Below are 25,318 nucleotides of genomic sequence, written 5' to 3'. Positions count from 1 at the left end.
GGGAGGTGAGGGGGAGGTGAAGGGGGGTGAGGGGAGGTGAAGGCCGCTCAGTCACCCGTCCGGCAGCTCCCACGTGGATCTGAGGCGGGAGGCAGCTTGTTGTGGCCGCTCCCCCGCTGTGTCCCGGGCACTCGCTCCCCCCGCTGACTGTAGCGGCGCCGGGGGGGGGGGCTGAAAGCGCGGGAGACACAGGGAGACACGGGGAGAGGAGGAGGTGCGCGCGGGTGTGGAGGCTGATGTTCGGGGAGGAAGAGGCGGAGGCTCCGGGACCGGTGGGTATGTGAGCCCCACCCCCCGGGTTATACATGCTGCTAATGTACACCCCCCCCCCTACTGTATGTGTGTGTGTGTGTGTGTGTGTGTCCCTGTGTGTGTGTGTCCCTGTGTGTGTGTGTCCCTGTGTGTGTGTGTGTGTGTGGTGTGTGTGTGTGTGTCCCTGTGTGTGTGTGTCCCTGTGTGTGTGTGTCCCTGTCCCTGTGTGTGTGTGTGTCCCTGTGTGTGTGTGTGTCCCTGTGTGTGTGTGTCCCTGTGTGTGTGTGTCCCTGTGTGTGTGTGTGTCCCTGTGTGTGGTGTGTGTCCCTGTGTGTGTGTGTGTCCCTGTGTGTGTGTGTGTCCCTGTGTGTCCTTTGGCCGTCACTCCACCTCAGGCCAATGAGAGGTGTGCGGGGGGCGGGCCAAGGGACCAATCAGATTTCCCCTAGGACACCGGACATCCAGGCAGGCAGGCAGGCAGGCAGGCAGGCATACAGTGCTTTCACTAATATAGTATAAGATATATATATATATATATATATATATATATATATATATATACATACATACATATGAAATTCAGTCAGCACACTGCAGTTGAAGGTGATGTAATAGCAGATGCTAGTTCCATAGAGAGTAAATATGATACAAACCAATCCAAAGACCAGTAACGAGACAGCAGACCGCACGGGGTTAATCCAAAAGTCTATATTCACAACATGAAATACACGTAAGCCAACGTATATATATACACACACACACACACACACACACACACACACACACACACACACACACACACACACACACACACACACACACACACACACACACACACACACACACTGTGCGTTTTAAATTTTTGCATGGTGTGGCTATTTTCACTTATAATTCGCCACACTGTGGCTACATTGAAAAATAGGTTGCCCACCCCAGGTCTATAGGGTATAAACGCTGCTAATTATCTGAGCTACTCATCCTGTATTTATAGTTCTATTCATGCAAAGGCTCGTGCCTCCTGCCCGTACCAGGGATAGTGCCAAGAAGGATCTCCGGCTGCCCAAACTGCGCCTTCTCTCCGGCGTATATGATGTCACACATCATGGCGAGCTCACAGCCTCCGCCGAGCTGCAGAAACAAACATAATCCCGGGCTGGGCATCAATATCAACACAGCGTCTATGGCGGCAGCAGCAGGGGAAGGTTATATCTGCAGGGACCGCAAACTCAGTGAGGGGTGTAAAGGTGATATACAGAACGTGCTACACTGTATAATGATGCAGAGTATTGTTATTTCATTCCCCTTGAGCACAAAGTTCTCTGGGGCTGGAAATTGAATTAACCCTTTCACAGGAAGTTCTCAACCATCTGCAGAGCTCTGGCATCAAAGGCGTTAAAACTGAGTTAACCACAGGCTGCAGCTTTAACACTTTGTGCAATGTGCCTATCCAGCACTGAGCGGGTTAAACAGCTTGCCTCATCACACCACTCTGGCCTTTCCATAGTTCATATTATGCAGTACATATCTTTGGCCAGAGTGTGGCAGTGTTGTACACCCAGACCGTCATCCTGTCCCCAGTCGGTCTGAAGGTCACCTTACATTGCTCCCACAGACTGGGAACTATAGCACCTTACATTGCTCCCTCAGACTGGGAACTATAGCACCTTACATTGCTCCCTCAGACTGAGAACTATAGCACCTTACATTGCTCCCTCAGACTGAGAACTATAGCACCTTACATTGCTCCCACAGACTGGGAACTATAGCACCTTACATTGCTCCCACAGACTGAGAACTATAGCACCTTACATTGCTCCCACAGACTGGGAACTATAGCACCTTACATTGCTCCCTCAGACTGGGAACTATAGCACCTTACATTGCTCCCTCAGACTGAGAACTATAGCACCTTACATTGCTCCCTCAGACTGAGAACTATAGCACCTTACATTGCTCCCACAGACTGGGAACTATAGCACCTTACATTGCTCCCTCAGACTGAGAACTATAGCACCTTACATTGCTCCCACAGACTGGGAACTATAGCACCTTACATTGCTCCCTCAGACTGGGAACTATAGCACCTTACATTGCTCCCTCAGACTGGGAACTATAGCACCTTACATTGCTCCCTCAGACTGAGAACTATAGCACCTTACATTGCTCCCACAGACTGGGAACTATAGCACCTTACATTGCTCCCTCAGACTGGGAACTATAGCACCTTACATTGCTCCCTCAGACTGGAACTATAGCACCTTACATTGCTCCCACAGACTGGGAACTATAGCACCTTACATTTCTCCCACAGACTGGGAACTATAGCACCTTACATTGCTCCCACAGACTGGGAACTATAGCACCTTACATTGCTCCCACAGACTGGGAACTATAGCACCTTACATTGCTCCCTCAGACTGAGAACTATAGCACCTTACATTGCTCCCTCAGACTGGGAACTATAGCACCTTACATTGCTCCCTCAGACTGAGAACTATAGCACCTTACATTGCTCCCTCAGACTGGAACTATAGCACCTTACATTGCTCCCTCAGACTGAGAACTATAGCACCTTACATTGCTCCCTCAGACTGAGAACTATAGCACCTTACATTGCTCCCTCAGACTGGGAACTATAGCACCTTACATTGCTCCCTCAGACTGGGAACTATAGCACCTTACATTGCTCCCTCAGACTGGGAACTATAGCACCTTACATTGCTCCTCAGACTGAGAACTATAGCACCTTACATTGCTCCCTCAGACTGGGAACTATAGCACCTTACATTGCTCCCTCAGACTGGGAACTATAGCACCTTACATTGCTCCCTCAGACTATGAACGATAGCACCTTACATTGCTCCCTCAGACTGGGAACTATAGCACCTTGCACGTGGTAACAAAGACCTTCACATCCAGGGACTTCATACAAGGCCACACATTCCCATGGGAGTATTGGGCCATGAGGCACCTCCCGCCGCTGGACGACACCTTAGACCCCATTCACCTGTATGTACGGTGAGATCCAGCGCTGGAAGGGTCTTATGGTAAAAGACTGCTTAGTAAGGCATGTATGGGCCAATGAGTGCGTCTGACTGGCCAGGAAGGCCGCTCTCCGTCAGAGGCAGCTTCTATGTATAACTGTACTTATGCAGCAATACACAGGACACATTGTAAACTTGATGGACATATGTCCCTTCTTCAACCTCATCTACTATATAACTATGTAACATTTTACACCCCAGGGAATTAAATAGAGGGACAAGCAGACCAAATATTGGCAGAGAGGAGTCTGTGCCCCACTGTTCTTACACTAAGTGGTATGTTACTTACACAGATGGTGGATGCAAGTGCGGTGCTCGGCCAGGAGGGTGGCAGAGCGCGAGTGGCAGAGCTGAAGGTAGGTTATTATGGCTTGATGTGAACATATTGAAACATGATTAACAGGACTGGTTATTCACATTAGAAATGAAGGTTGGGGGGGGCAGGGGCACATGCTTGGCAGAGGAGTGGATCTCCAGAGGTTGGGGGAAGTTTCTGAGGCTTCAGGAGCAACACCCTGTATGTTCTGGGAAGTGGGCACTCGGGACAGGCTCACACACTCACCGCGTATCCATTCACGGCTGCGATGACCGGCTTCCTGACAGAGGACACGTGGTTCCAGTGAGCGAGGAAGTTCCCCCCATAACACTCCTGGAAGGTCCTGTTCTGCATCTCCTTGATATCAGCTCCCGCTGGCAGGGCACAGACAATACTCAGAACTACTATATGATGGTGGAGTTAGAAGCTACAAGGGTACAAGGCAGGTGAATCAAAGACATCAAGCCTGGAACCTCTAGGATTTAATATCTACGGCATGGGTGCAATGGCACAGAGACTGGTACCTCTAGGATACAATTTCTAAGGCATGGGTGCAATGGCACAGAGACTGGTACCTCTAGGATACAATTTCTAAGGCATGGGTGCAATGGCACAGAGGCTGGTACCTCTAGGATACAATTTCTAAGGCATGGGTGCAATGCCACAGAGGCTGGTACCTCTAGGATACAATTTCTAAGGCATGGGTGCAATGCACAGAGGCTGGTACCTCTAGGATACAATTTCTAAGGCATGGGTGCAATGCCACAGAGGCTGGTACCTCTAGGACACAATTTCTAAGGCATGGGTGCAATGCCACAGAGGCTGGTACCTCTAGGATACAATTTCTAAGGCATGGGTGCAATGCACAGAGACTGGTACCTCTAGGATACAATTTATAAGGCATGGGTGCAATGGCACAGAGGCTGGTACCTCTAGGATACAATTTCTAAGGCATGGGTGCAATGCCACAGAGGCTGGTAACTCGAAGGACTTCATATCTCAGGAAGGGGTGAACGGATACAGGGCCTGGCACCTCTAGGACTCCCTGGAGGCCTGCCACCGCTGTGGGAGGGAGGACGTCACCTACCAGCAAAGGCCTTTTCGCTTCCGTGATGACGATGGCGCCGACCTGCGGGTCCTGCTCAAAGGAGTCCAGGGCCTGGTTGACCTCACGAATCAGCCCATCGCACAGCGCGTTCAGCGCCTTGGGACGGTTCAGCTGGATCAGCCCCACATTCTGCTGCCCGCCCTTCTTCTCCACCAGGATGTACTGATAGGCCAAACCTGGCATGGGACAGGGGCAAATAAGGCTACCGCATACACTACTACCCCATCTGCTACAATGTGCCCCAACTAACCCCCAATGTTATTACCCGTGTCACTTTCCCGTTATGCTGCGCTGCCCCAAACGCTATACCCGTCCTATAACAGTCACACTTTCCCCACCGGTCAGCTTGGAACAATACAATTCAACCAGGCAATACTCCAACAGCACAGGAAGAGCGTGGACAAGGAGCCTGCGTCTGATGCATCAGGCAACAGAGATTAATTAAGGGTCCACGTAGCTCCAATGTACTCGGGAACGCAGGTAGGAGCGGCACATCTGTTACCCCTTAGCATGCTGGCGCTCCCAGTAGACCGTGATGTTTTGGGTTATGTTACCCTCCATCTGATGGGAGTGAGGCGGAGGAACATCTGATGGGAGTGAGGCGAGGAACATCTGATGAAACATTATGGGTCTATTAGGAGCGCCCGCGTGCTAAGGGGTAACAGATTCCTGCTCTCGGCGGTAGTACATTGGAGCTCTGTCTGCACCTCCCATGCTGGGTCAGGTCCTGTAATGTGATTTTGCATTTTTTGAGGTTTCATAAATGCGGTTTTACTCTATTTGATTGGATGACGTGGAACTGGTTAAATATCTGCATATTTTCTCATGGGGTTGAGGCAGGGACCCTTACTCTATCCAGGGCCCCTCACCAACGCCCCTCACCGAGGTACCATTACTCTGACCAATGCCCCATTACTCTCACCAATGCCCCTCACCCATGTACCATTACTCTGACCAATGCCCCATTACTCTCACCAATGCGCCTCACCCATGTACCATTACTCTCACCAGGGCCCCTCACCGAGGTACTTTTCTTTATTGATTTGTTTCTGCAGTATTTGGGGGCAGCAGTTTTTATGCGTTTCCACCTGTCCGTTTATAACTTATTATAGTATTATATTGTTGTTATGTCTCCTCTAGCACTTGTTTTTTCTTTTTTTTTGCTTGTTACCCTTTCCCTTAATAACCCCAGTCTTGGTACCCCTAGCCCTTAATACCCCCAGTCTTGGTACCCCTAGCCCTTAATACCCACAGTCTTGGTACCCCTAGCCTTATAGCCTCAGTTGTATGACCCCTGCCCTTAGGAGCCCCAGTTTTGTTATCCAATAACCCGAATACCTCCAGTCGTTACTCTCTGCAATGAATACCCCCAGCCTTGTTACCCTCCCGCGGTCCCTAATCCCCCCCGTGTCACCGTACCGGTGCTGTACCGCCGGGGGTTGGGAGGGAGCCCCAAGCGGAGCTGAGAGAAACGAGACACCCCTCTGCACAGCGCCGCCATTTTAACCTTCACGCGCATGCGCGGAGATAGGAGCTCGTGTCATTCACTGAACCGTGAATCCTAGTGCGCGTGCGCAGTGCCAGAAGGCGGCGCTGTGACGCGGTGCTGGGAATAAGTTTTATTATAGGGACTCCGTGCTGCAGCTGGGTGCTGGGTATTCTTGTATTTATAGGAATGCGGGTCTATAAATGTTATTACAATAACACGGTGAGCTCTTCCAGCCCTGTCTCCCGATATCCTCTCATATCTTGTTTTATTTGATATACTTTTAACCGCAGGGAAATTATTAGAATTCTGACAGGTTTCTATTAATGAATATAGAAAAAGATATCTATAAAGTAAACAATAAAAATTAAATGTAAAAAAAATCACATAAAATCACACAACTGTTTTCAGACACTAATACTTTCTGCTCTTATCCCAGATATGTAGTATGTCCCTGTATTAAGATTTAATTCCTGTCTGTAAAGTGCTGCTTGCTGTGATATATATATATATATATATATATATATATATATATATATATATATATATACACATACATACACACATACACACACACACACACATTATTATTATTTGCATCTTCTCTTATATTACAATATGAGGTAGAAATGAAGGGGCTGTGGGATCCTCTGCACATTATTTTAGAAATACATGTTGACTGTTACAGGTTTCTGGCAGTGAAAGTGCATAAAATAAAATAAAATAAATGACACATTTGATATGTCACCCTGAGGTCTTCCTTCCTTCCATCACAAACATCCACCCCTGGCAGTGAAGGGGTTAAATGATGGTAAGGCGGAAAGCGTTTGAGAGATGAATCCTTTTGTCACCGTACCGGAACCATGCAACTGAGGCACACAGGCACAGGATCCAGTAATCATCCATCAGACTTTTATTACAAAAATACACAAGTACAAACATCTGGTTTAAAGGGAGGGGTGTACTGAAGCACAGGAGTGTCGCACTACACAGAGTCTGCTCAGCAACAGCCTGGAACAGCCACACAATATAAACAAATAAAACATCCAAAGGATCATTTCTTCACAATACTGTACAATACGGCCCTGTTATTTGGTGTCACCTCTACGTCCCCGCCCATTGATTAATACACAATGTATTTCATTCCTAAAAATCGGGCCAAAACGTCAATCAAAATAGCTGCTGAACCCCACTCAGTGGCCTGGTTATACAACAAAGAACCTTATCAGAGAATCTCCGGACAAGGCAGCCTCTGATAGAAGACCCTTTGTAGTCTGCACAGAAAACAGCTCTGAGCTACCAGGTGGAGAGAGCAACTGAGAATAAATAGCAGAGATTGTGAACCCTAAATAAAAGATAAAAGAATAAGCAGGAGGCGGGTAATCTGCTCTGAACTCTTCCCCACTGAGCTCACGTTTAGGACGGTCATTTTTTTGGAGGGACTGGTTTAAGTCCGGGGAAATCAGTGGGACTTGGGGGAAATCAGTGGGGCTCGGGGAAAATTAGTGGGACACGGGGGGGAAATCAGTGGGACTTGGGGGAAATCAGTGGGGCTCGGGGAAAATCAGTGGGACACGGGGGGAAATCAGTGGGGCTCGGGGAAAATCAGTGGGACACGGGGGGGAAATCAGTGGGACTTGGAGGGGAAATCAGTGGGACTCGGGGGGGGGGGGGGGAGGAAATCAGTGGGATTCGGGGGGGAAATCAGTGGGACTCGGGGGGGAAATCAGTGGGACTCGGGGGGGGGGGGTGAAATCAGTGGGACACTGGGGGAAATCAGTGGGGCTCGGGGGGAAACCAGTGGGACTCGGGGAAAATCAGTGGGGCTCGGGGGGAAATCAGTGGGATTCGGAGGGGAAATCAGTGGAACTCGGGGGGGAGGGGGGAAATCAGTGGGACTCGGGGGGGGGGGGGGAATCAGTGGGACTGGGAGGGGAAATCAGTGGGACTGGGAGGGGAAATCAGTGGGACTCTGGGAGAAATCAGTGGGACTCAGGGGGAAATCAGTGGGACTCGGGTGGGGAAATCAGTGGGACTCGGGGGTGGGGAATCAGTGGGACTCAGGGGGAAAATCAGTGGGACTCGGGGGGAAATCAGTGGGACTCAGGGGCAAATCAGTGGGACTCGGGGGGGGGGAATCAGTGGGACTCGGGGGGGAAATCAGTGGGATTCGGAGGGGAAATCAGTGGAACTCGGGGGGGAGGGGGGAAATCAGTGGGACTCGGGGGATGGAATCAGTGGGACTGGGAGGGGAAATCAGTGGGACTGGGAGGGGAAATCAGTGGGACTCAGAGGAAATCAGTGGGACACTGGGAGAAATCAGTGGGACTCAGGGGGAAATCAGTGGGACTCGGGTGGGGAAATCAGTGGAACTCAGGGGGAAATCAGTGGGACTCGGGGGTGGGGAATCAGTGGGACTCAGGGGGGAAATCAGTGGGACTCAGGGGGGAAATCAGTGGGACTCGGGGGGAAATCAGTGGGACTCGGGGGGGGAAATCAGTGGGACTCGGGGGGGGGGAAATCAGTGGGACTCGGGTGGGGAAATCAGTGGGACTCGGGGGCGGGGGGGGGAATCAGTGGGACTCGGTGGGGGGGAATCAGTGGGATTCGGGGGGGGAAATCAGTGGGATTCGGGGGGGGGGAAATCAGTGGGACTCGGGGGGGAAATCAGTGGGACTCGGGGGGGGGGGAATCAGTGGGACACTGGGGGAAATCAGTGGGGCTCGGGGGGAAACTAGTGGGACTCGGGGAAAATCAGTGGGACTCGGAGGAGAAATCAGTGGGACTCGGAGGGGAAATCAGTGGGACTCGGAGGGGAAATCAGTGGGACTCGGAGGGGAAATCAGTGGGACTCGGGGGGGGGAATCAGTGGGATTCGGGGTGGGGAAATCAGTGGGACTCGGGGGTGGGGAAATAAGTGGGACACTGGGGGAAATCAGTGGGGCTCGGGGGGGAAATCAGTGGGACTCGGGGAAAATCAGTGGGACTCGGAGGGGAAATCAGTGGGACTCGGAGGGGAAATCAGTGGGACTCGGAGGGGAAATCAGTGGGACTCGGAGGGGAAATCAGTGGGACTCGGAGGGGAAATCAGTGGGACTCTGAGGGGAAATCAGTGGGACTCGGAGGGGAAATCAGTGGGACACTGGGGGAAATCAGTGGGACACCTTGGGAAATCAGTGGGACACTGGGGGAAATCAGTGGGACTCGGGGGGGGGGGAAATCAGTGGGATTCGGGAGGGAAATCAGTGGGACTCGGGGGGGAAATCAGTGGGATTCGGGGGGGAAATCAGTGGGACTCGGGGGGGAAATCAGTGGAACTCGGAGGGGAAATCAGTAGGAATCGGAGGGAAAATCAGTGGGACTCAGAGGGGAAATCAGTGGGACTCTGGGGGGGAAATCAGTGGGACTTGGGGGGGGATCAGTGGGACTCGGGGGGGGGGGAAATCAGTGGGACTCTGGGAAATCAGTGAGCTCTGTCAGAACTGTTAATTAGGAAATCTTTCTAAACATTGAGGTGAGTTGCAGACTCCAAATACACTATATACAGTATTCCCCCCGCTGTGATGTAGGAGGGGCTGGCAACACTTACTGGGAGCAGGACAGACTATAAAACATCTCTCTAACAAGAACAATGCCCAGGAATCCCTGTACTGGGCTCATATTGACACCTTATTTCCTGTATTTTGCACTAATCCAGTAATTCATCTCTAAAAGTGTATGTGACGGTAAACCAACTCCTGTGGTGCTTTATGCACCAGGTTACATAGTAGCCATTGGATGTGGTTGTGTTTTCTCCCATCCTGATGTTTCCCTCAGCTTCAATGTAACTGAACCCTGTATCGTTGGTATAGCTGGAACATTGTGCCTGAGGGGGACATCTTGGTAACATTGGGGTATAATGGGGACTTCCAGGATCCCACGGGACTGGCCACAGGATCCCACGGGACTGGCCACTGGATCCCACGGGACTGGCCACAGGATCCCACAGAACTGGTCACAGGATTCCACGGAACTGGCCACATGATCCCACGGGAAGCCACGGGACTGGCCCCAGTAAGCCACAGGATCCCACGGGACTGGCCACAAGATCCCACGGGACTGGCCATGGGAAGCCACGGGACTGGCCACAGTAAGCCACAGGATCCCACTTCTTTTGATAGGGAGGTCTAGTCTCTCACAGATGCCCCGCGTCTCCCCTCTAACATTGATGCCTGGTGGTTGGGGGTTAGAAGTGAAACTTGAGAATGGCGGTGACACAGGAGGTCAGGGTGAAGGGTAGGGACACAGGGAGGCGGTGTGCGTCCGATGTCCACGCCCTGTAGTTGTAGATCCCTTCGTTGGTGCTGTTCCCCCACTGTGTCCCCACCTCCGAGCTGTCATCGTATCTCCCCATTCTCCTCCCCGCCAGCCCAGCTGCTGCCCCAGCTGCCGCCCCGGCCGCTGCCGCCCCGGCTGCCACTCTGAAGGAGCCGTAGCGAGGCGCCGTCTTCATCCGCATACGAGAGGTCCCTCGCGAGGATCCGCGGGCCCCTCCCCTCGCTCCGCCGCGGCCCCCCTTGGCGGTGACACTGTGACTGAGGAGAGCCACCAGCAGCAGAAGTGACCAGCACAGAGCCGAGCGTCCCCTCATTATCAGGGTCCTGTGGGGAGAAGAACAGGGTCAGAGCAATGAAGGGCTTCACGGAACCAGCACCGCCCTCTACTCACGGAACCAGCACCGCCCTCTACTCACGGAACCAACACCGCCCTCTACTCATGGAACCAGCACCGCCCTCTACTCACGGAACCAACACCGCCCTGTACTCACGGAACCAACACCGCCCTCTACTCACGGAACCAACACCGCCCTCTACTCACGGAACAAGCACCGCCCTCTACTCACGGAACCAGAACCGCCCTCTACTCACGGAACCAACACCGCCCTCTACTCACGGAACCAGCACCGCCCTGTACTCACGGAACCAGCACCGCCCTGTACTCACGGAACAAGCACCGCCCTCTACTCACGGAACAAGCACCGCCCTCTACTCACGGAACCAGCACGGCCCTCCACTCACGGAACCAGCACCGCCCTCCACTCACGGAACCAGCACCGCCCTCCACTCACGGAACCAGCACCGCCCTCTACTCACGGAACCAGCACCGCCCTGTACTCACGGAACCAGCACAGCCCTCTACTCACGGAAGCAGCACAGCCCTCAACTCACGGAAGCAGCACAGCCCTCAACTCACGGAACAGGCACCGCCCTCTACTCACGGAACCGGCACCGCCCTCTACTCACGGTACCGGCACCGCCCTCTACTCACGGAACCGGCACCGCCCTCTACTCACGGAACCGGCACCGCCCTCTACTCACGGAACCAGAACAGCCCTCTACTCACGGAACCAGCACCGCCCTCTACCCACGGGACCAGCACCGCCCTCTACTCACGGAACCAGAACAGCCCTCTACTCACGGAACCAGCACCGCCCTTTACTCCCGGAACCAGCACCGCCCTCTACTCCTGGAACCAGCACCGCCCTCTACTCCCGGAACCAGCACCGCCCTCTACTCACGGAACCAGCACCGCCCTCTACTCACGGAACCAACACCGCCCTCTACTCACGGAACCAGCACCGCCCTCTACTCACGAAACCAGCACCGCCCTCTACTCACGGAACCAGCACCGCCCTCTACTCACGGAACCAGCACTGCCCTGTACTCACGGAACCAGCACAGCCCTCTACTCACGGAAGCAGCACAGCCCTCAACTCACGGAACAGGCACCGCCCTCTACTCACGGAACCGCCCTCTACTCACGGAACCGGCACCGCCCTCTACTCACGGAACCGGCACCGCCCTCTACTCACGGAACCGGCACCGCCCTCTACTCACGGAACCGGCACCGCCCTCTACTCACGGAACCAGCACCGCCCTCTACTCACGGAACCAGCACCGCCCTCTACTCACGGAACCAGAACAGCCCTCTACTCACGGAACCAGCACCGCCCTCTACCCACGGGACCAGCACCGCCCTCTACTCACGGAACAGAACAGCCCTCTACTCACGGAACCAGCACCGCCCTTTACTCCCGGAACCAGCACCGCCCTCTACTCACGGAACCAGCATCGCCCTCTACTCCCGGAACCAGCACCGCCCTCTACTCACGGAACCAGCACCGCCCTCTACTCACGAAACCAGCACCGCCCTCTACTCACGGAACCAGCACCGCCCTCTACTCACGGAACCAGCACCGCCCTCTACTCACGGAACCAGCACCGCCCTGTACTCACGGAACCAGCACCGCCCTCTACTCACGGAACCAGCACCGCCCTCTACTCACGGGACCAGCACCGCCCTCTACTCACGGAACCAGAACAGCCCTCTACTCACGGAACCAGCACCGCCCTTTACTCCCGGAACCAGCACCGCCCTCTACTCACGGAACCAGCACCGCCCTCTACTCACGGAACCAGCACCGCCCTCCACTCACGGAACCAACACCGCCCTCCACTCACGGAACCAGCACCGCCCTCCACTCACGGAACCAACACCGCCCTCCACTCACGGAACCAGCACCGCCCTCCACTCACGGAACCAGCACCGCCCTCCACTCACGGAACCAGCACCGCCCTCCACTCACGGAATCAGCACCGCCCTCCACTCACGGAACCAGCACCGCCTTCCACTCACGGAACCAGCACCGCCCTCTACTCACGGAACCAGCACCGCCCTCTACTCACGGAAACAGCACCGCCCTCTACTCACGGAAACAGCACCGCCCTCTACTCACGGAAACAGCACCGCCCTCTACTCACGGAACCAGCACCGCCCTCTACTCACGGAACCAGCACCGCCCTCTACTCACGGAACCAGCACCGCCCTCTACTCACGGAACCAGCACCGCCCTCTACTCACGGAACCAGCACCGCCCTCTACTCACGAAACCAGCACCGCCCTCTACTCACGAAACCAGCACCGCCCTCTACTCACGGAACCAGCACCGCCCTCTACTCACTCAATAACATTGGGAAATTGAAGGATTTTCTTGATATTTTTCTCTATGCACAAATATCTGATTTGTATGTATATATCTACTATATATTTCTGAGTTCACTGTATGTCTGCGTCCCAAGGGCCAATCGCATAGGCCCATGGGCCTGTCACTCTGCTTCAGGCCATGCCCGCCCCCGCACACCTGTCATTGGCCTGCGTCCAACACCAATGCCACACTGTCCCACCCCTCACTGAGTTTTGGGAACGCTTTGCTTTTGCAACACCTAATACTCTGATCCTCAACCTTATCCTCTGATCCTCAACCTTCACTGCTCTGGGGCCACGCTTCACAGCTATCAAAACCTTCACGTCTGCTACCACAGACTACAGAATCAGGTACACAATGTACACACAACGCACAAACACAGCACACACTGCAGACTGCCTCTTCAAACCCCCCCCCCCCCCCCCTCCACGCCACACATCTCCCTCCGCAACCGGACCGCGAGGCCGCGGCCTACACTCACACACCATGCCACCGATGTCCCTCCCGCTATCCCGCTACCTCACACACTCTATGACAACACCTACCAGTGGAAAACAGATGTTCGTTTAAATAAAATATGTTTTGCTAACTATTTAACTGTCTGTATAATTTATTGCTAAAACACTCATCACACCACCACTCACACACAACACTCACCCACACTAAACCCCCTCATACACACACACACACCCAAAAATCCTGTCATTCAATGCCACATATAACAACTAATAAATAATCTACCTCCACAACACCTTCTCCGCTCCAAACACACCTCACCTTCACACTCATAATACACACACTACACTAAAAAACATGCACATTTCCACATGTCTATGACCAACAACAACCTCTCACACACATCACACACACAACATGCGTCATACACACACACGCCATCACACACGAGACACACACACATGCTCTCACACACACCACACACCATCACACAGAACGCACACACAATTCCGGACACAGACGCACACACACACGCACTCAGGAACGCCACACGCCCTCAAGCACGCAACACACGTCCTCACACACACACACCAACCTCCTGTGCTGATACTACACACAAAAATACACTGACACATAACCATAACTAACACACAAAACACAACCACCAATAAACAAACACACACACCCAAACCACTGTTTCAATTACCTACCCTTCACCATGCACACTACACTGAATATAATGCACATTTACACTTCTCACCACCCACTCCCATTGCACATCAACATCCCACCACCCACAAACATATACACCAACACAACACCTCCGCTGCCAACACACCTAGCACAATCAATCAGCTCTTCCTTTAAATAACATATTTCACACAAATAATTTACTATTTACACATTTATCTAATTTATTGCACAAAAATACTCAACTAACCAACACTCACACACACACACAGAACACTCAAACAACACACCATCATCCACAAACAATACCTAAAGTCCTGTCATTATATGCCACACCCAACAAAAAATAAACAATACCCTACCCCCACAACACCCTCTCCGCTGCAAACACACCTCACCTTCACCGGCATAACACACACACTACAGTCCAGTTTATTATACACATGTATAACCATTACCAAACACACCAACACTACACTACAAATAAATAAACCAACACTACCACACACAGCAACACACACACTCTGCATCTCTCACACACATTTGAATTTTTCTTTCAACAAATTGCTATATCAACAACATACTACTTTCTACATTTATTTGATTCACACAACAAACACTCATAAGACACACACACACAACACACACACACAACCAACAATACACAAAACTCACACCCACAATACTACAGCAAACACACACACTATACTACAACATACACACACACAAACCTCATAAACACATACTAGCAAAACTCAAACATACACACACACAAAACACACTAACACATTACAACTAATCACACTCACACACCCAACACTCACACACACTCACAACTATCACTCACACACCACACACTCACTATCACATCACACACTCACTCATCCACACACACCACACAATCAACAATCACACACACTAATTACATACACACACTATTCTGCCACACACACAACCAACATTAACACAAAATATAAACACACACAACATTTCAACACCTACACAAACACACACCACACACCAAAAAATACCCCTCTATACTGTCACACTTAATCTATTTACAAACTTTTCACAGACCACAACCGGATGCCTTCAACACCTCGACGATTGAACGCTGTGCAGAAACACAGAATACAATAATTGGATTCAACTGCGCCTTCACACAACAACATCAGGAAGTATTGTAAACACAATCGCACAGAAACTCTTCACTAACATCACACACCACACCTACCTCAACACACACACATCAACAACTTTTAACAACACATCAGAACTTACACACACAACACCTCTACAACACCTACAATAACGCACATCACAACAACAACACAAACCACACATCTTCACAACACAAAACATGCCACCCAAAAAACACCTTCGCAAAACAAAACATACACACCCTGACAATGAAGGTGACACGCACACACACACAACAATTATATGTACTACACCACACAATGCACACACCCATTTCACACACATTGAAAACCACGCACACAATGCGAACAAACAAATCACAACGGAATACACAATAGGTCAACAACAAATCCTCACAACCACAACATCAACACCAACACATTACACACACCAACATGACACACAAATTCCATATAATACACACACAGCAGGTACATCAAACGCACAAATACACACACACCATCCTAACACAACTACTCAACAACACACACACACACAACATCACCTGCTAATGAAACACTACAGCGCCAAACACGCCTTGCACAACAAAGAGACAGAGCCAGAATCAGAAGAGCAACACAACGACAACAAGAACAACAAAAACACAGAGACACACCCACTACATCAACAGACGCTCACACTACACAACACCAACAACGTACTACAACATCCAGACCCTCAGAGACTACAGAACAGCATGAGGCACGCCTTGCAAAAGACCAACAACGTACTACAACATCACGAGACGCAGAGACTACAGAACAACATGAAATACGTGTGGAGAAAATGCGACTACGAGCTACAACAAGAAGAGCCACCGAGACTCCACAACAACATGAAACACGCCTTGCTAAAGACAGAACAATACGGCTCACATCAAAACAACTGCAAAACACACCAACACACACACTACAACAACCACTACAACACACACATACTACATGTACGCATTCAACTAATTACACTTTGCTACGTGCCGCTTTCATATATAATCCACACATACTATACCAGCAACATCCAAAGGTCAACATTGGACACATGGACACTATATGTCGCTACTGTCAAGCAAAAAAATTCCAACATGAATCAGCTGGAATGTGCTGCAGCAATGGCAAAGTTCACCTACCACCTCTACACTCACCCCCAAATCCACTTCTTTCATACATGTCAGGGACCACTTCTGAATCTAAACATTTCCTACAAAACATACGCAAATACAACTCCTGTTTCCAAATGACATCCTTTGGTGCTACATCCATAGTTGAACAAATTGGATTTAAAAGTACTTTCAAAGTACAAGGTCAAGTTTACCACAGGGCCGGCTCTCTTCTCCCATTACCAGACCAAGATCCACAATTCTTACAAATTTACTTCATGGGTGATGAACAACAAGAAGCTGATCAACGATGCCATTGGATACCCAATACAAGACGTGACATTGTCATCTCCTTACAAAGGATGTTACATCAACACAACCATCTCATTAACACATTCAAAACATCACTTGAACGCATGCCAACTGATGACTATCAAGTCATTATCCGAGCCGACAAAACACCAGTGGGTCAACATGAACGTCGCTTTAATGCACCTCAAATCAACGAAGTCGCTATTGTCATAGCGGGGGAACAATTTAATACACGGGACATAATTCTTCAGCGGCGCGCTCATTCACTCACACGCATTTCTGAAACACATCGCTCATATGATGCACTTCAATACCCTCTCATACTTTGGAACGGTGACGATGGCTATCACTTCAACATCATGCAAGTACACCCAACTTCAAAGGCAAACACTAACAAAACTGTGTCCGCTATGGACTTCTACGCTTACAGATTAATGATACGAGATGCATCGCAAAACCACATTTTACATTGTCGACAACTATTTCATCAGTTTATTGTTGACATGTATGCTAAAATTGAAAGTGAGCGTCTTCTATACATACGTTTACATCAAAAAAAACTTCGAGTTGATCAATACATACATCTCAGGGATGCTGTTGGCAACGATGGTAAAGTTAACAACATAGGCAAAATGTTCATTCTACCAGCAACATTCACGGGAAGTCCTCGACACATGCACGAATATGCTCAAGACGCTATGGCATATGTTCGAGCATATGGACGACCAGACTTTTTTATTACATTTACATGTAATCCAGCTTGGCCAGAAATAAAACAACAACTTGCCGATGGACAGGCTCACAGTGATCGACACGACTTAATCGCAAGAGTATTTCGTCAAAAACTCATCACATTAATTAACATCATCACTAAGACTTATATATTTGGACAAACACGATGCTGGATGTACTCAATAGAATGGCAGAAAAGAGGTCTTCCACATGCTCATATTCTTATATGGCTCAAAGAAAAACTACATTCCATTGACATCGATAACGTTATCTCTGCTGAGTTGCCTAATCCTGAAGAAGACCCTATACTATTTGCAATAGTCACAAAAAATATGATTCATGGACCATGTGGAAACATTAATATTCATGCACCATGTATGAAAGACGGTAAATGCACCAAAAAATTCCCTAAACCATTCATTGCAGACACACAAAGTGGAGATGATGGATATCCTCAATATCGAAGACGCTCTCCCACAGACGGTGGATACACAGCAACAATTACTATTCGCAACAACAAACACATCCAACTCGACAACAAATGGGTTGTTCCATATTGTCCACTTCTAACAAAAATTTATAACGCACACATTAATGTGGAATACTGTAATTCTGTTAAATCAATAAAATACATTTGCAAGTATGTCAACAAAGGAAGCGACATGGCCATTTTTGGAATCACAAATGAACACATCCATGACGAAGTTACACTCTACCAGCTAGGAAGATATATAAGTAGTAATGAAGCCGTTTGGAGGATTTTTGCTTTTCCCATTCACGAACGACACCCAACCGTTGTTCACCTCACTGTTCATTTAGAAAATGGACAGAGAGTATACTTCACACCTCACAATGCAGAGGCAGTTGCTGCTCAACCACCAAACACTACTTTAACTGCCTTCTTTCAATTATGTCAACACGACTCTTTTGCACGCACATTGCTTTATCCACAAACTCCACGATATTACACTTGGAATGCATCCACAAAACAGTTAAAGAAAAGAAAGCAGGGCACACCTGTTCCCGGAACTGATGCCCTTGCAACTGAAGCCTTAGGCCGTGTGTACACAGTTCACCCAAACAACGCTGAATGCTTCTTTCTCAGAATTCTACTTCATACCGTTCCAGGACCAACATCTTTTGACGCTATAAAAACTGTAAACGGTCAAGTGTGTGAGACTTATCGAGAAGCTTGCCAAAAACTTGGATTACTAGAGGATGATCAACACTGGAATACTACATTAGCCGAAGCTACATTACACTCATTTCCATCCAAAATTCGAAACCTTTTTGCCATTATCCTTACCACCTGCAACCCATCAAACCCCAACACTCTATGGAACACATATCGAGAAAGCATGAGTGAAGATATACTTGCCAAAGCACAGAGACACAATCCATCACTCTATCTTACGTTTTCACCTGACATTTTCAACTAGGTACTCATATTGTTAGAAGATACATGTCTCTCTATCAATAACAAAACACTACTTCAATTAGGTCTAGACGCTCCCCAACGTCATCATCACGATGTACTCAATACAGACCTTATGCGAGAGAAACAATACAATATTTCCGTACTACAAGAATATGTTGCTACAAGAAAACCAATGTTCATTCCACAACAACTTAACACCTATGACAACATCATGCAGCACATAAACAACGAACAAGGTGCAATCCTGTTTCTTGATGCTCCAGGTGGAACAGGCAAAACATTTCTGATCAATTTACTCCTTGCAGAAATAAGAATGCACAATCATGTTGCACTTGCACTAGCATCATCTGGCATTGCAGCCACTCTTATGGAGGGAGGAAGAACTGTGCACTCAGCTCTTAAATTACCGCTAAACATTGCTCATGAAGAAAATCCAACCTGTAATATCACCAAGACATCTGGCCAAGCCCGTGTTCTTCAAATTTGCAAACTTATTGTTTGGGATGAGTGTACCATGGCGCATAAAAAAGCACTTGAAGCCCTTAATAGAACCTTGCAAGACTTGCGTAACAATAAACAAATAATGGGTGGCGCTGTCATTCTTTTAGCTGGTGATTTCAGACAAACACTTCCAGTCATACCACGATCCACAGCAGCAGACGAACTTCATGCATGCCTCAAATCCTCTATTTTATGGCGACATGTCAAACATTTCCCATTAACAACCAATATGCGAGTCCAACTTCTCGGCAACTCAAATGACCAAGCTTTTGCAGACACACTTCTTCAAATAGGTGAAGGTACTTTACCTACTGACTTGACATCAGGTGAAATTGCTTTTCCCACACATTTTTGTCACATGATGACATCACTTGAAGATCTCATACATCACGTCTATCCAAATCTCTTACACAATTACAAAAACCACATTGCTGCCAAAAATACTTCTGTCAATGACATCAATCATCAAATTCAAGACATTATTCCAAACACAATTACTCAACACAACTCAATCGATACAGTTGTGGATTGCGATGAAGCCGTTAACTATTCACCTGAATTCCTACACTCCCTCGAACCATCAGGGATGCCACCACATCATCTTCGCCTCAAAGTTGGAGCACCCATCATGCTACTTCGCAACCTACAGACACCTAACCTTTGTAATGGAACCAGACTGTGCATAAAAACATTGATGCCCAACCTAATTGAAGCTACTATCTTAACTGGCAACGCCAAAGGCCAAGATGTCTTCATCCCCCGCATTCCACTCATTCCAACAGACATGCCTTTTAATTTCAAACGCCTACAGTTCCCCATCAAACTAGCTTTTGCTATCACCATTAACAAAGCACAAGGACAGTCCATAAAGTGCACTGGTATCAACTTACAATCACCATGTTTCTCCCACGGCCAGTTATATGTTGCGTGCTCTAGAGTTGGATCCCCCCAACAATTGTACATCTTTGCTCCAACTGGAACTACCAAAAATGTGGTTTACAAACAAGCATTACAATGAACATAGACTTTCCTACATTTCCATTAACTCTACATATTCCAATAACAACTTACAAAAAACACTAACACACTCAATGCACTACTGTCATCTTTTATTACTACATTCTTTTACAACACACAGTTCAACATTACATCAAATACACTCCTCTCAACAATGGACATTCACATCTTTCAACAAGCCTTTCCAACAATCACATTTTCACTAATAACTACCGTAACAACTAACATACACTTCAAACATTTGCCCTCATATACATGTGCTTTCTACTACTGTTCATTTACAAACACAATTGTAAATAATATTACATTACATTCGCATGACATTACAACTTTCACATACAACATTTACACATACTTATTCACACTTCACATCCCGAGCAACGCCGGGTTTCTCAGCTAGTGTATGTATAAAACTGAAATAGCTGTGTTAGTCCAGTTGCGATAGTGCAGAATAAATGAGTACTTCAGTATTAGGGGATACCTTTTTTATTTGGACTAACAATTTATGTCATAGGACAAGCTTTCGAGAGTTCTCCCCTCTTCCTCAGGTCAGCAATACTGATATACAAAGGAATCTATGGCTAGAGCAGAGGTTTGGGAGAGCAGAAAAAAAAAACAGCGTTTTAGATAAGGGTGGGTGACAAAGGGACGTTTGAAGACATTGGAAGGATAATAAAACGGTGACAAGGAACAGCATGGATGGGGAAGGGGATGCTGCGGGGGGGGGGGGGGAGGTGTGGATAAGAACATTGGCAGAGAGGCAGGCAGGATAATTACAAATAATTGTGATAGTGTGTGAGAAACCCCATATCCGCATTAAGTCCTCTTGTTTTTGGTGTCAAAGAGTCTTATCATTCTGAGTTCAATTGTTTTCCGTTCTTGGGGGCGTTTAAACATCCCATTGAGGATTTTTATTTTTAAATCATTTATGGAATGATCTGGCTGTGAGAAAAGATGTCCCACAGGTGAGCAGTATCTTCCTTCTTCGTGATGGAGTATGGAGTGTCTGTGCATATTCATATCGATGGCAGTGTATATAGGGCTCTGTATATTATTATATCGCTGGCAGTGTATATAGGGAGCTGTATATTATTATATCGCTGGCAGTGTATATAGGGCTCTGTATATTATTATATCTCTGCAGTGTATATAGGGCTCTGTATATTATTATATCGCTGGCAGTGTATATAGGGCTCTGTATATTATACGCTGGCAGTGTATATAGGGCTCTGTATATTATTATACCTCTGCAGTGTATATAGGGCTCTGTATATTATTATATCGCTGGCAGTGTATATAGAGCTCTGTATATTATTATATCGGTGGCAGTGTATATAGGGCTCTGTATATTATTATATCGCTGGCAGTGTATATAGGGCTCTGTATATTATTATATCGCTGGCAGTGTATATAGGGCTCTGTATATTATTATATCGCTGGCAGTGTATATAGAGAACTGTATATTATTATATCGCTGGCAGTGTATATAGGGCGCTGTATATTATTATATCGCTGGCAGTGTATATAGGGCTCTGTATATTATTATATCGCTGGCAGTGTTTATAGGGAGTTGTATATTATTACAATCGCTGGCAGTGTATATAGGGCTCTGTATATTATTATATCGCTGGCAGTGTATATAGGGCTCTGTATATTATTATATCGCTGGCAGTGTATATAGGGCTCTGTATATTATTATATCGCTGGCAGTGTATATAGGGCTCTGTATATTATTATATCGCTGGCAGTGTATATAGGGCGCTGTATATTATTATATCGCTGGCAGTGTATATAGGGCACTGTATATTATTATATCGCTGGCAGTGTATATAGGGCGCTGTATATTATTATATCGCTGGCAGTGTATATAGGGCTCTGTATATTATTATAACGCTGGCAATGTATATAGGGCACTGTATATTATTATATCGCTGGCAGTGTATATAGGGCGCTGTATATTATTATATCGCTGGCAGTGTATATAGGGCTCTGTATATTATTATATCGCTGGCAGTGTATATAGGGCGCTGTATATTATTATATCACTGGCAGTGTATATAGGGCGCTGTATATTATTATATCGCTGGCAGTGTATATAGGGCGCTGTATATTATTATATCACTGGCAGTGTATATAGGGCGCTGTATATTATTATATCACTGGCAGTGTATATAGGGCGCTGTATATTATTATATCGCTGGCAGTGTATATAGGGCGCTGTATATTATTATATCGCTGGCAGTGTATATAGGGCACTGTATATTATTATATCGCTGGCAGTGTATATAGGGCGCTGTATATTATTATATCGCTGGCAGTGTATATAGGGCTCTGTATATTATTATAACACTGGCAATGTATATAGGGCACTGTATATTATTATATCGCTGGCAGTGTATATAGGGCTCTGTATATTATTATATCGCTGGCAGTGTATATAGGGCGCTGTATATTATTATATCGCTGGCAGTGTATATAGGGCTCTGTATATTATTATATCGCTGGCAGTGTATATAGGGCGCTGTATATTATTATATCGCTGGCAGTGTATATAGGGCGCTGTATATTATTATATCGCTGGCAGTGTATATAGGGCGCTGTATATTATTATATCGCTGGCAGTGTATATAGGGCGGTGTATATTATTATATCGCTGGCAGTGTATATAGGGTGCTGTATATTATTATATCGCTGGCAGTGTATATAGGGCAGTGTATATTATTATATCGCTGGCAGTGTATATAGGGAGCTGTATATTATTATATCGCTGGCAGTGTATATAGGGCTCTGTATATTATTATATCGCTGGCAGTGTATATAGGGCTCTGTATATTATTATATCGCTGGCAGTGTATATAGGGCTCTGTATATTATTATATCGCTGGCAGTGTATATAGGGCTCTGTATATTATTATATCGCTGGCAGTGTATATAGGGCGCTGTATATTATTATATCGCTGGCAGTGTATATAGGGCGCTGTATATTATTATATCGCTGGCAGTGTATATAGGGCGCTGTATATTATTATATCGCTGGCAGTGTATATAGGGCGCTGTATATTATTATATCGCTGGCAGTGTATATAGGGAGCTGTATATTATTATATCGCTGGCAGTGTATATAGGGCTCTGTATATTATTATATCGCTGGCAGTGTATATAGGGCTCTGTATATTATTATATCGCTGGCAGTGTATATAGGGCTCTGTATATTATTATATCGCTGGCAGTGTATATAGGGCGCTGTATATTATTATATCGCTGGCAGTGTATATAGGGCTCTGTATATTATTATATCGCTGGCAGTGTATATAGGGAGCTGTATATTATTATATCGCTGGCAGTGTATATAGGGCTCTGTATATTATTATATCGCTGGCAGTGTATATAGGGCTCTGTATATTATTATATCGCTGGCAGTGTATATAGGGCTCTGTATATTATTATATCGCTGGCAGTGTATATAGGGCTCTGTATATTATTATATCGCTGGCAGTGTATATAGGGCTCTGTATATTATTATATCGCTGGCAGTATGTGATCAGAGAGAAAGCTTCTGTATCCTGTGGATTTAACAAAAATGGGTAATTTCCAGCCAGAGTCAGACGGGAGAAATCAACTGGAAGTGGCATGAATAATACATGGGGATTTGTTAATCCGGAATGGATTAACATGGGGAGAGCAGGGGGCTGAGCATGTTATAACTGCTGGAGAGACGGGTGTGGGGAGTGGGGAGTGGGGTAAGGGGTGTGGGGTAAGGGGTGTGGGGAGTGGGGTAAGGGGTGTGGGGTAGGGGGTGTGCGGTGTGGGGAGTGGGGTGTGGGGAATTCAGAAGAATGGTTTAATTCCATCCTGCAGATCAGAGCAGACCCCGCACAGAACTGATTAGGGTGAGGAACAATGGGAATACAAGCACCCCCTCTCCTCCCTATTACACTCAATAAATAATAGCCCCAGACACACACAGCCCCAGTAACCTGGTTATATCCCCTGCTATATCCGTAATAACAAGGCAATAAGCTGCTCCCCTAATAATAGCCCCTGACTCCCCCCCGAGGTGCCCCTCCCCCCCCCCCCGGAGGTGCCCCTCCCCCCCCCCCGGAGGTGCCCCTCCCCCCCCCGGAGGTGCCCCTCCCCCCCCCCCCGGAGGTGCCCCTCCCCCTCCCCCCCCCCCCGAGGTGCCCCTCTCCCCCCCCGAGGTGCCCCTCTCCCCCCCCCCCCCCCCCGAGGTGCCCCTCTCCCTCCCCCCCGAGGTGCCCCTCTCCCCCCCCCCCCCCCCGAGGTGCCCCTCTCCCCCATCTCCACCAGAGGAGTCCTCACCTGGAAGGAACCGGGAACCAAAGACCTGTGTCGGCAGCTTCTCTTCCCACCTCTATGTGCCACCTTCTCCCCCGTTCCCCCCTCCCGTCCTCTCTCCCTCCCCCCGCTGCCGCCTGTGGGGGTGTAAGCTCCCCCCTCCTCCCCCGGCTGCTGCCTGTGGGGGTGTAAGCTCCCCCCTCCCCCCGCTCTCCCCCCGCTGCCGCCCTCTCTCCCCCCCACCCCCCCGCTGCCGCCTGTGGGGGTGTAAGCTCCCCCCTCCTCCCCCCGCTGCTGCCTGTGGGGGTGTAAGCTCCCCCCTTCTCCCCGTGCAGACCAGTCCCCTCCCC

General features: G+C 48.4%; 2 protein-coding genes across 2 annotated transcripts in view; both read right to left on the bottom strand.

Annotated features, from left to right (window-relative positions):
- ECHS1 (enoyl-CoA hydratase, short chain 1) overlaps window positions 1-6,269 on the bottom strand; it is a 22,526-nt gene extending 16,257 nt beyond the window's left edge. Inside the window, 5 exon segments of the mRNA XM_075610284.1 lie at window positions 1,281-1,380; window positions 3,859-3,986; window positions 4,700-4,723; window positions 4,726-4,896; window positions 6,140-6,269. Of these exon segments, the coding sequence (XP_075466399.1) occupies window positions 1,281-1,380; window positions 3,859-3,986; window positions 4,700-4,723; window positions 4,726-4,896; window positions 6,140-6,239 (523 nt within the window). The 5' untranslated portion in view covers window positions 6,240-6,269.
- An 827-nt stretch (window positions 6,270-7,096) lies between these two features.
- On the bottom strand, window positions 7,097-25,071 carry SPRN (shadow of prion protein). The gene is made up of 2 exons (XM_075610283.1): window positions 24,993-25,071; window positions 7,097-10,846 (listed from the first exon to the last, which is right to left on the bottom strand). Exon 2 carries the CDS (start codon window positions 10,834-10,836, stop codon window positions 10,432-10,434), a length of 405 nt encoding a protein of 134 aa, XP_075466398.1. The 5' UTR covers window positions 10,837-10,846; window positions 24,993-25,071; the 3' UTR covers window positions 7,097-10,431.
- Window positions 25,072-25,318: the final 247 nt, after the last annotated feature.

Source organism: Ascaphus truei, chromosome 8 (genome assembly GCF_040206685.1).
Source record: "Ascaphus truei isolate aAscTru1 chromosome 8, aAscTru1.hap1, whole genome shotgun sequence".
Classification (NCBI taxonomy): domain Eukaryota; kingdom Metazoa; phylum Chordata; class Amphibia; order Anura; family Ascaphidae; genus Ascaphus; species Ascaphus truei.
Note: the sequence above shows the minus strand (reverse complement) of the source record. Positions and strands in the feature narration are given on the sequence as shown.

Coding starts and splice junctions, on each gene's coding strand:
- SPRN (XM_075610283.1), bottom strand. CDS start 10,836: ATGAGGGGACGCTCGGCTCTGTGCTGGTCACTTCTGCTGCTGGTGGCT.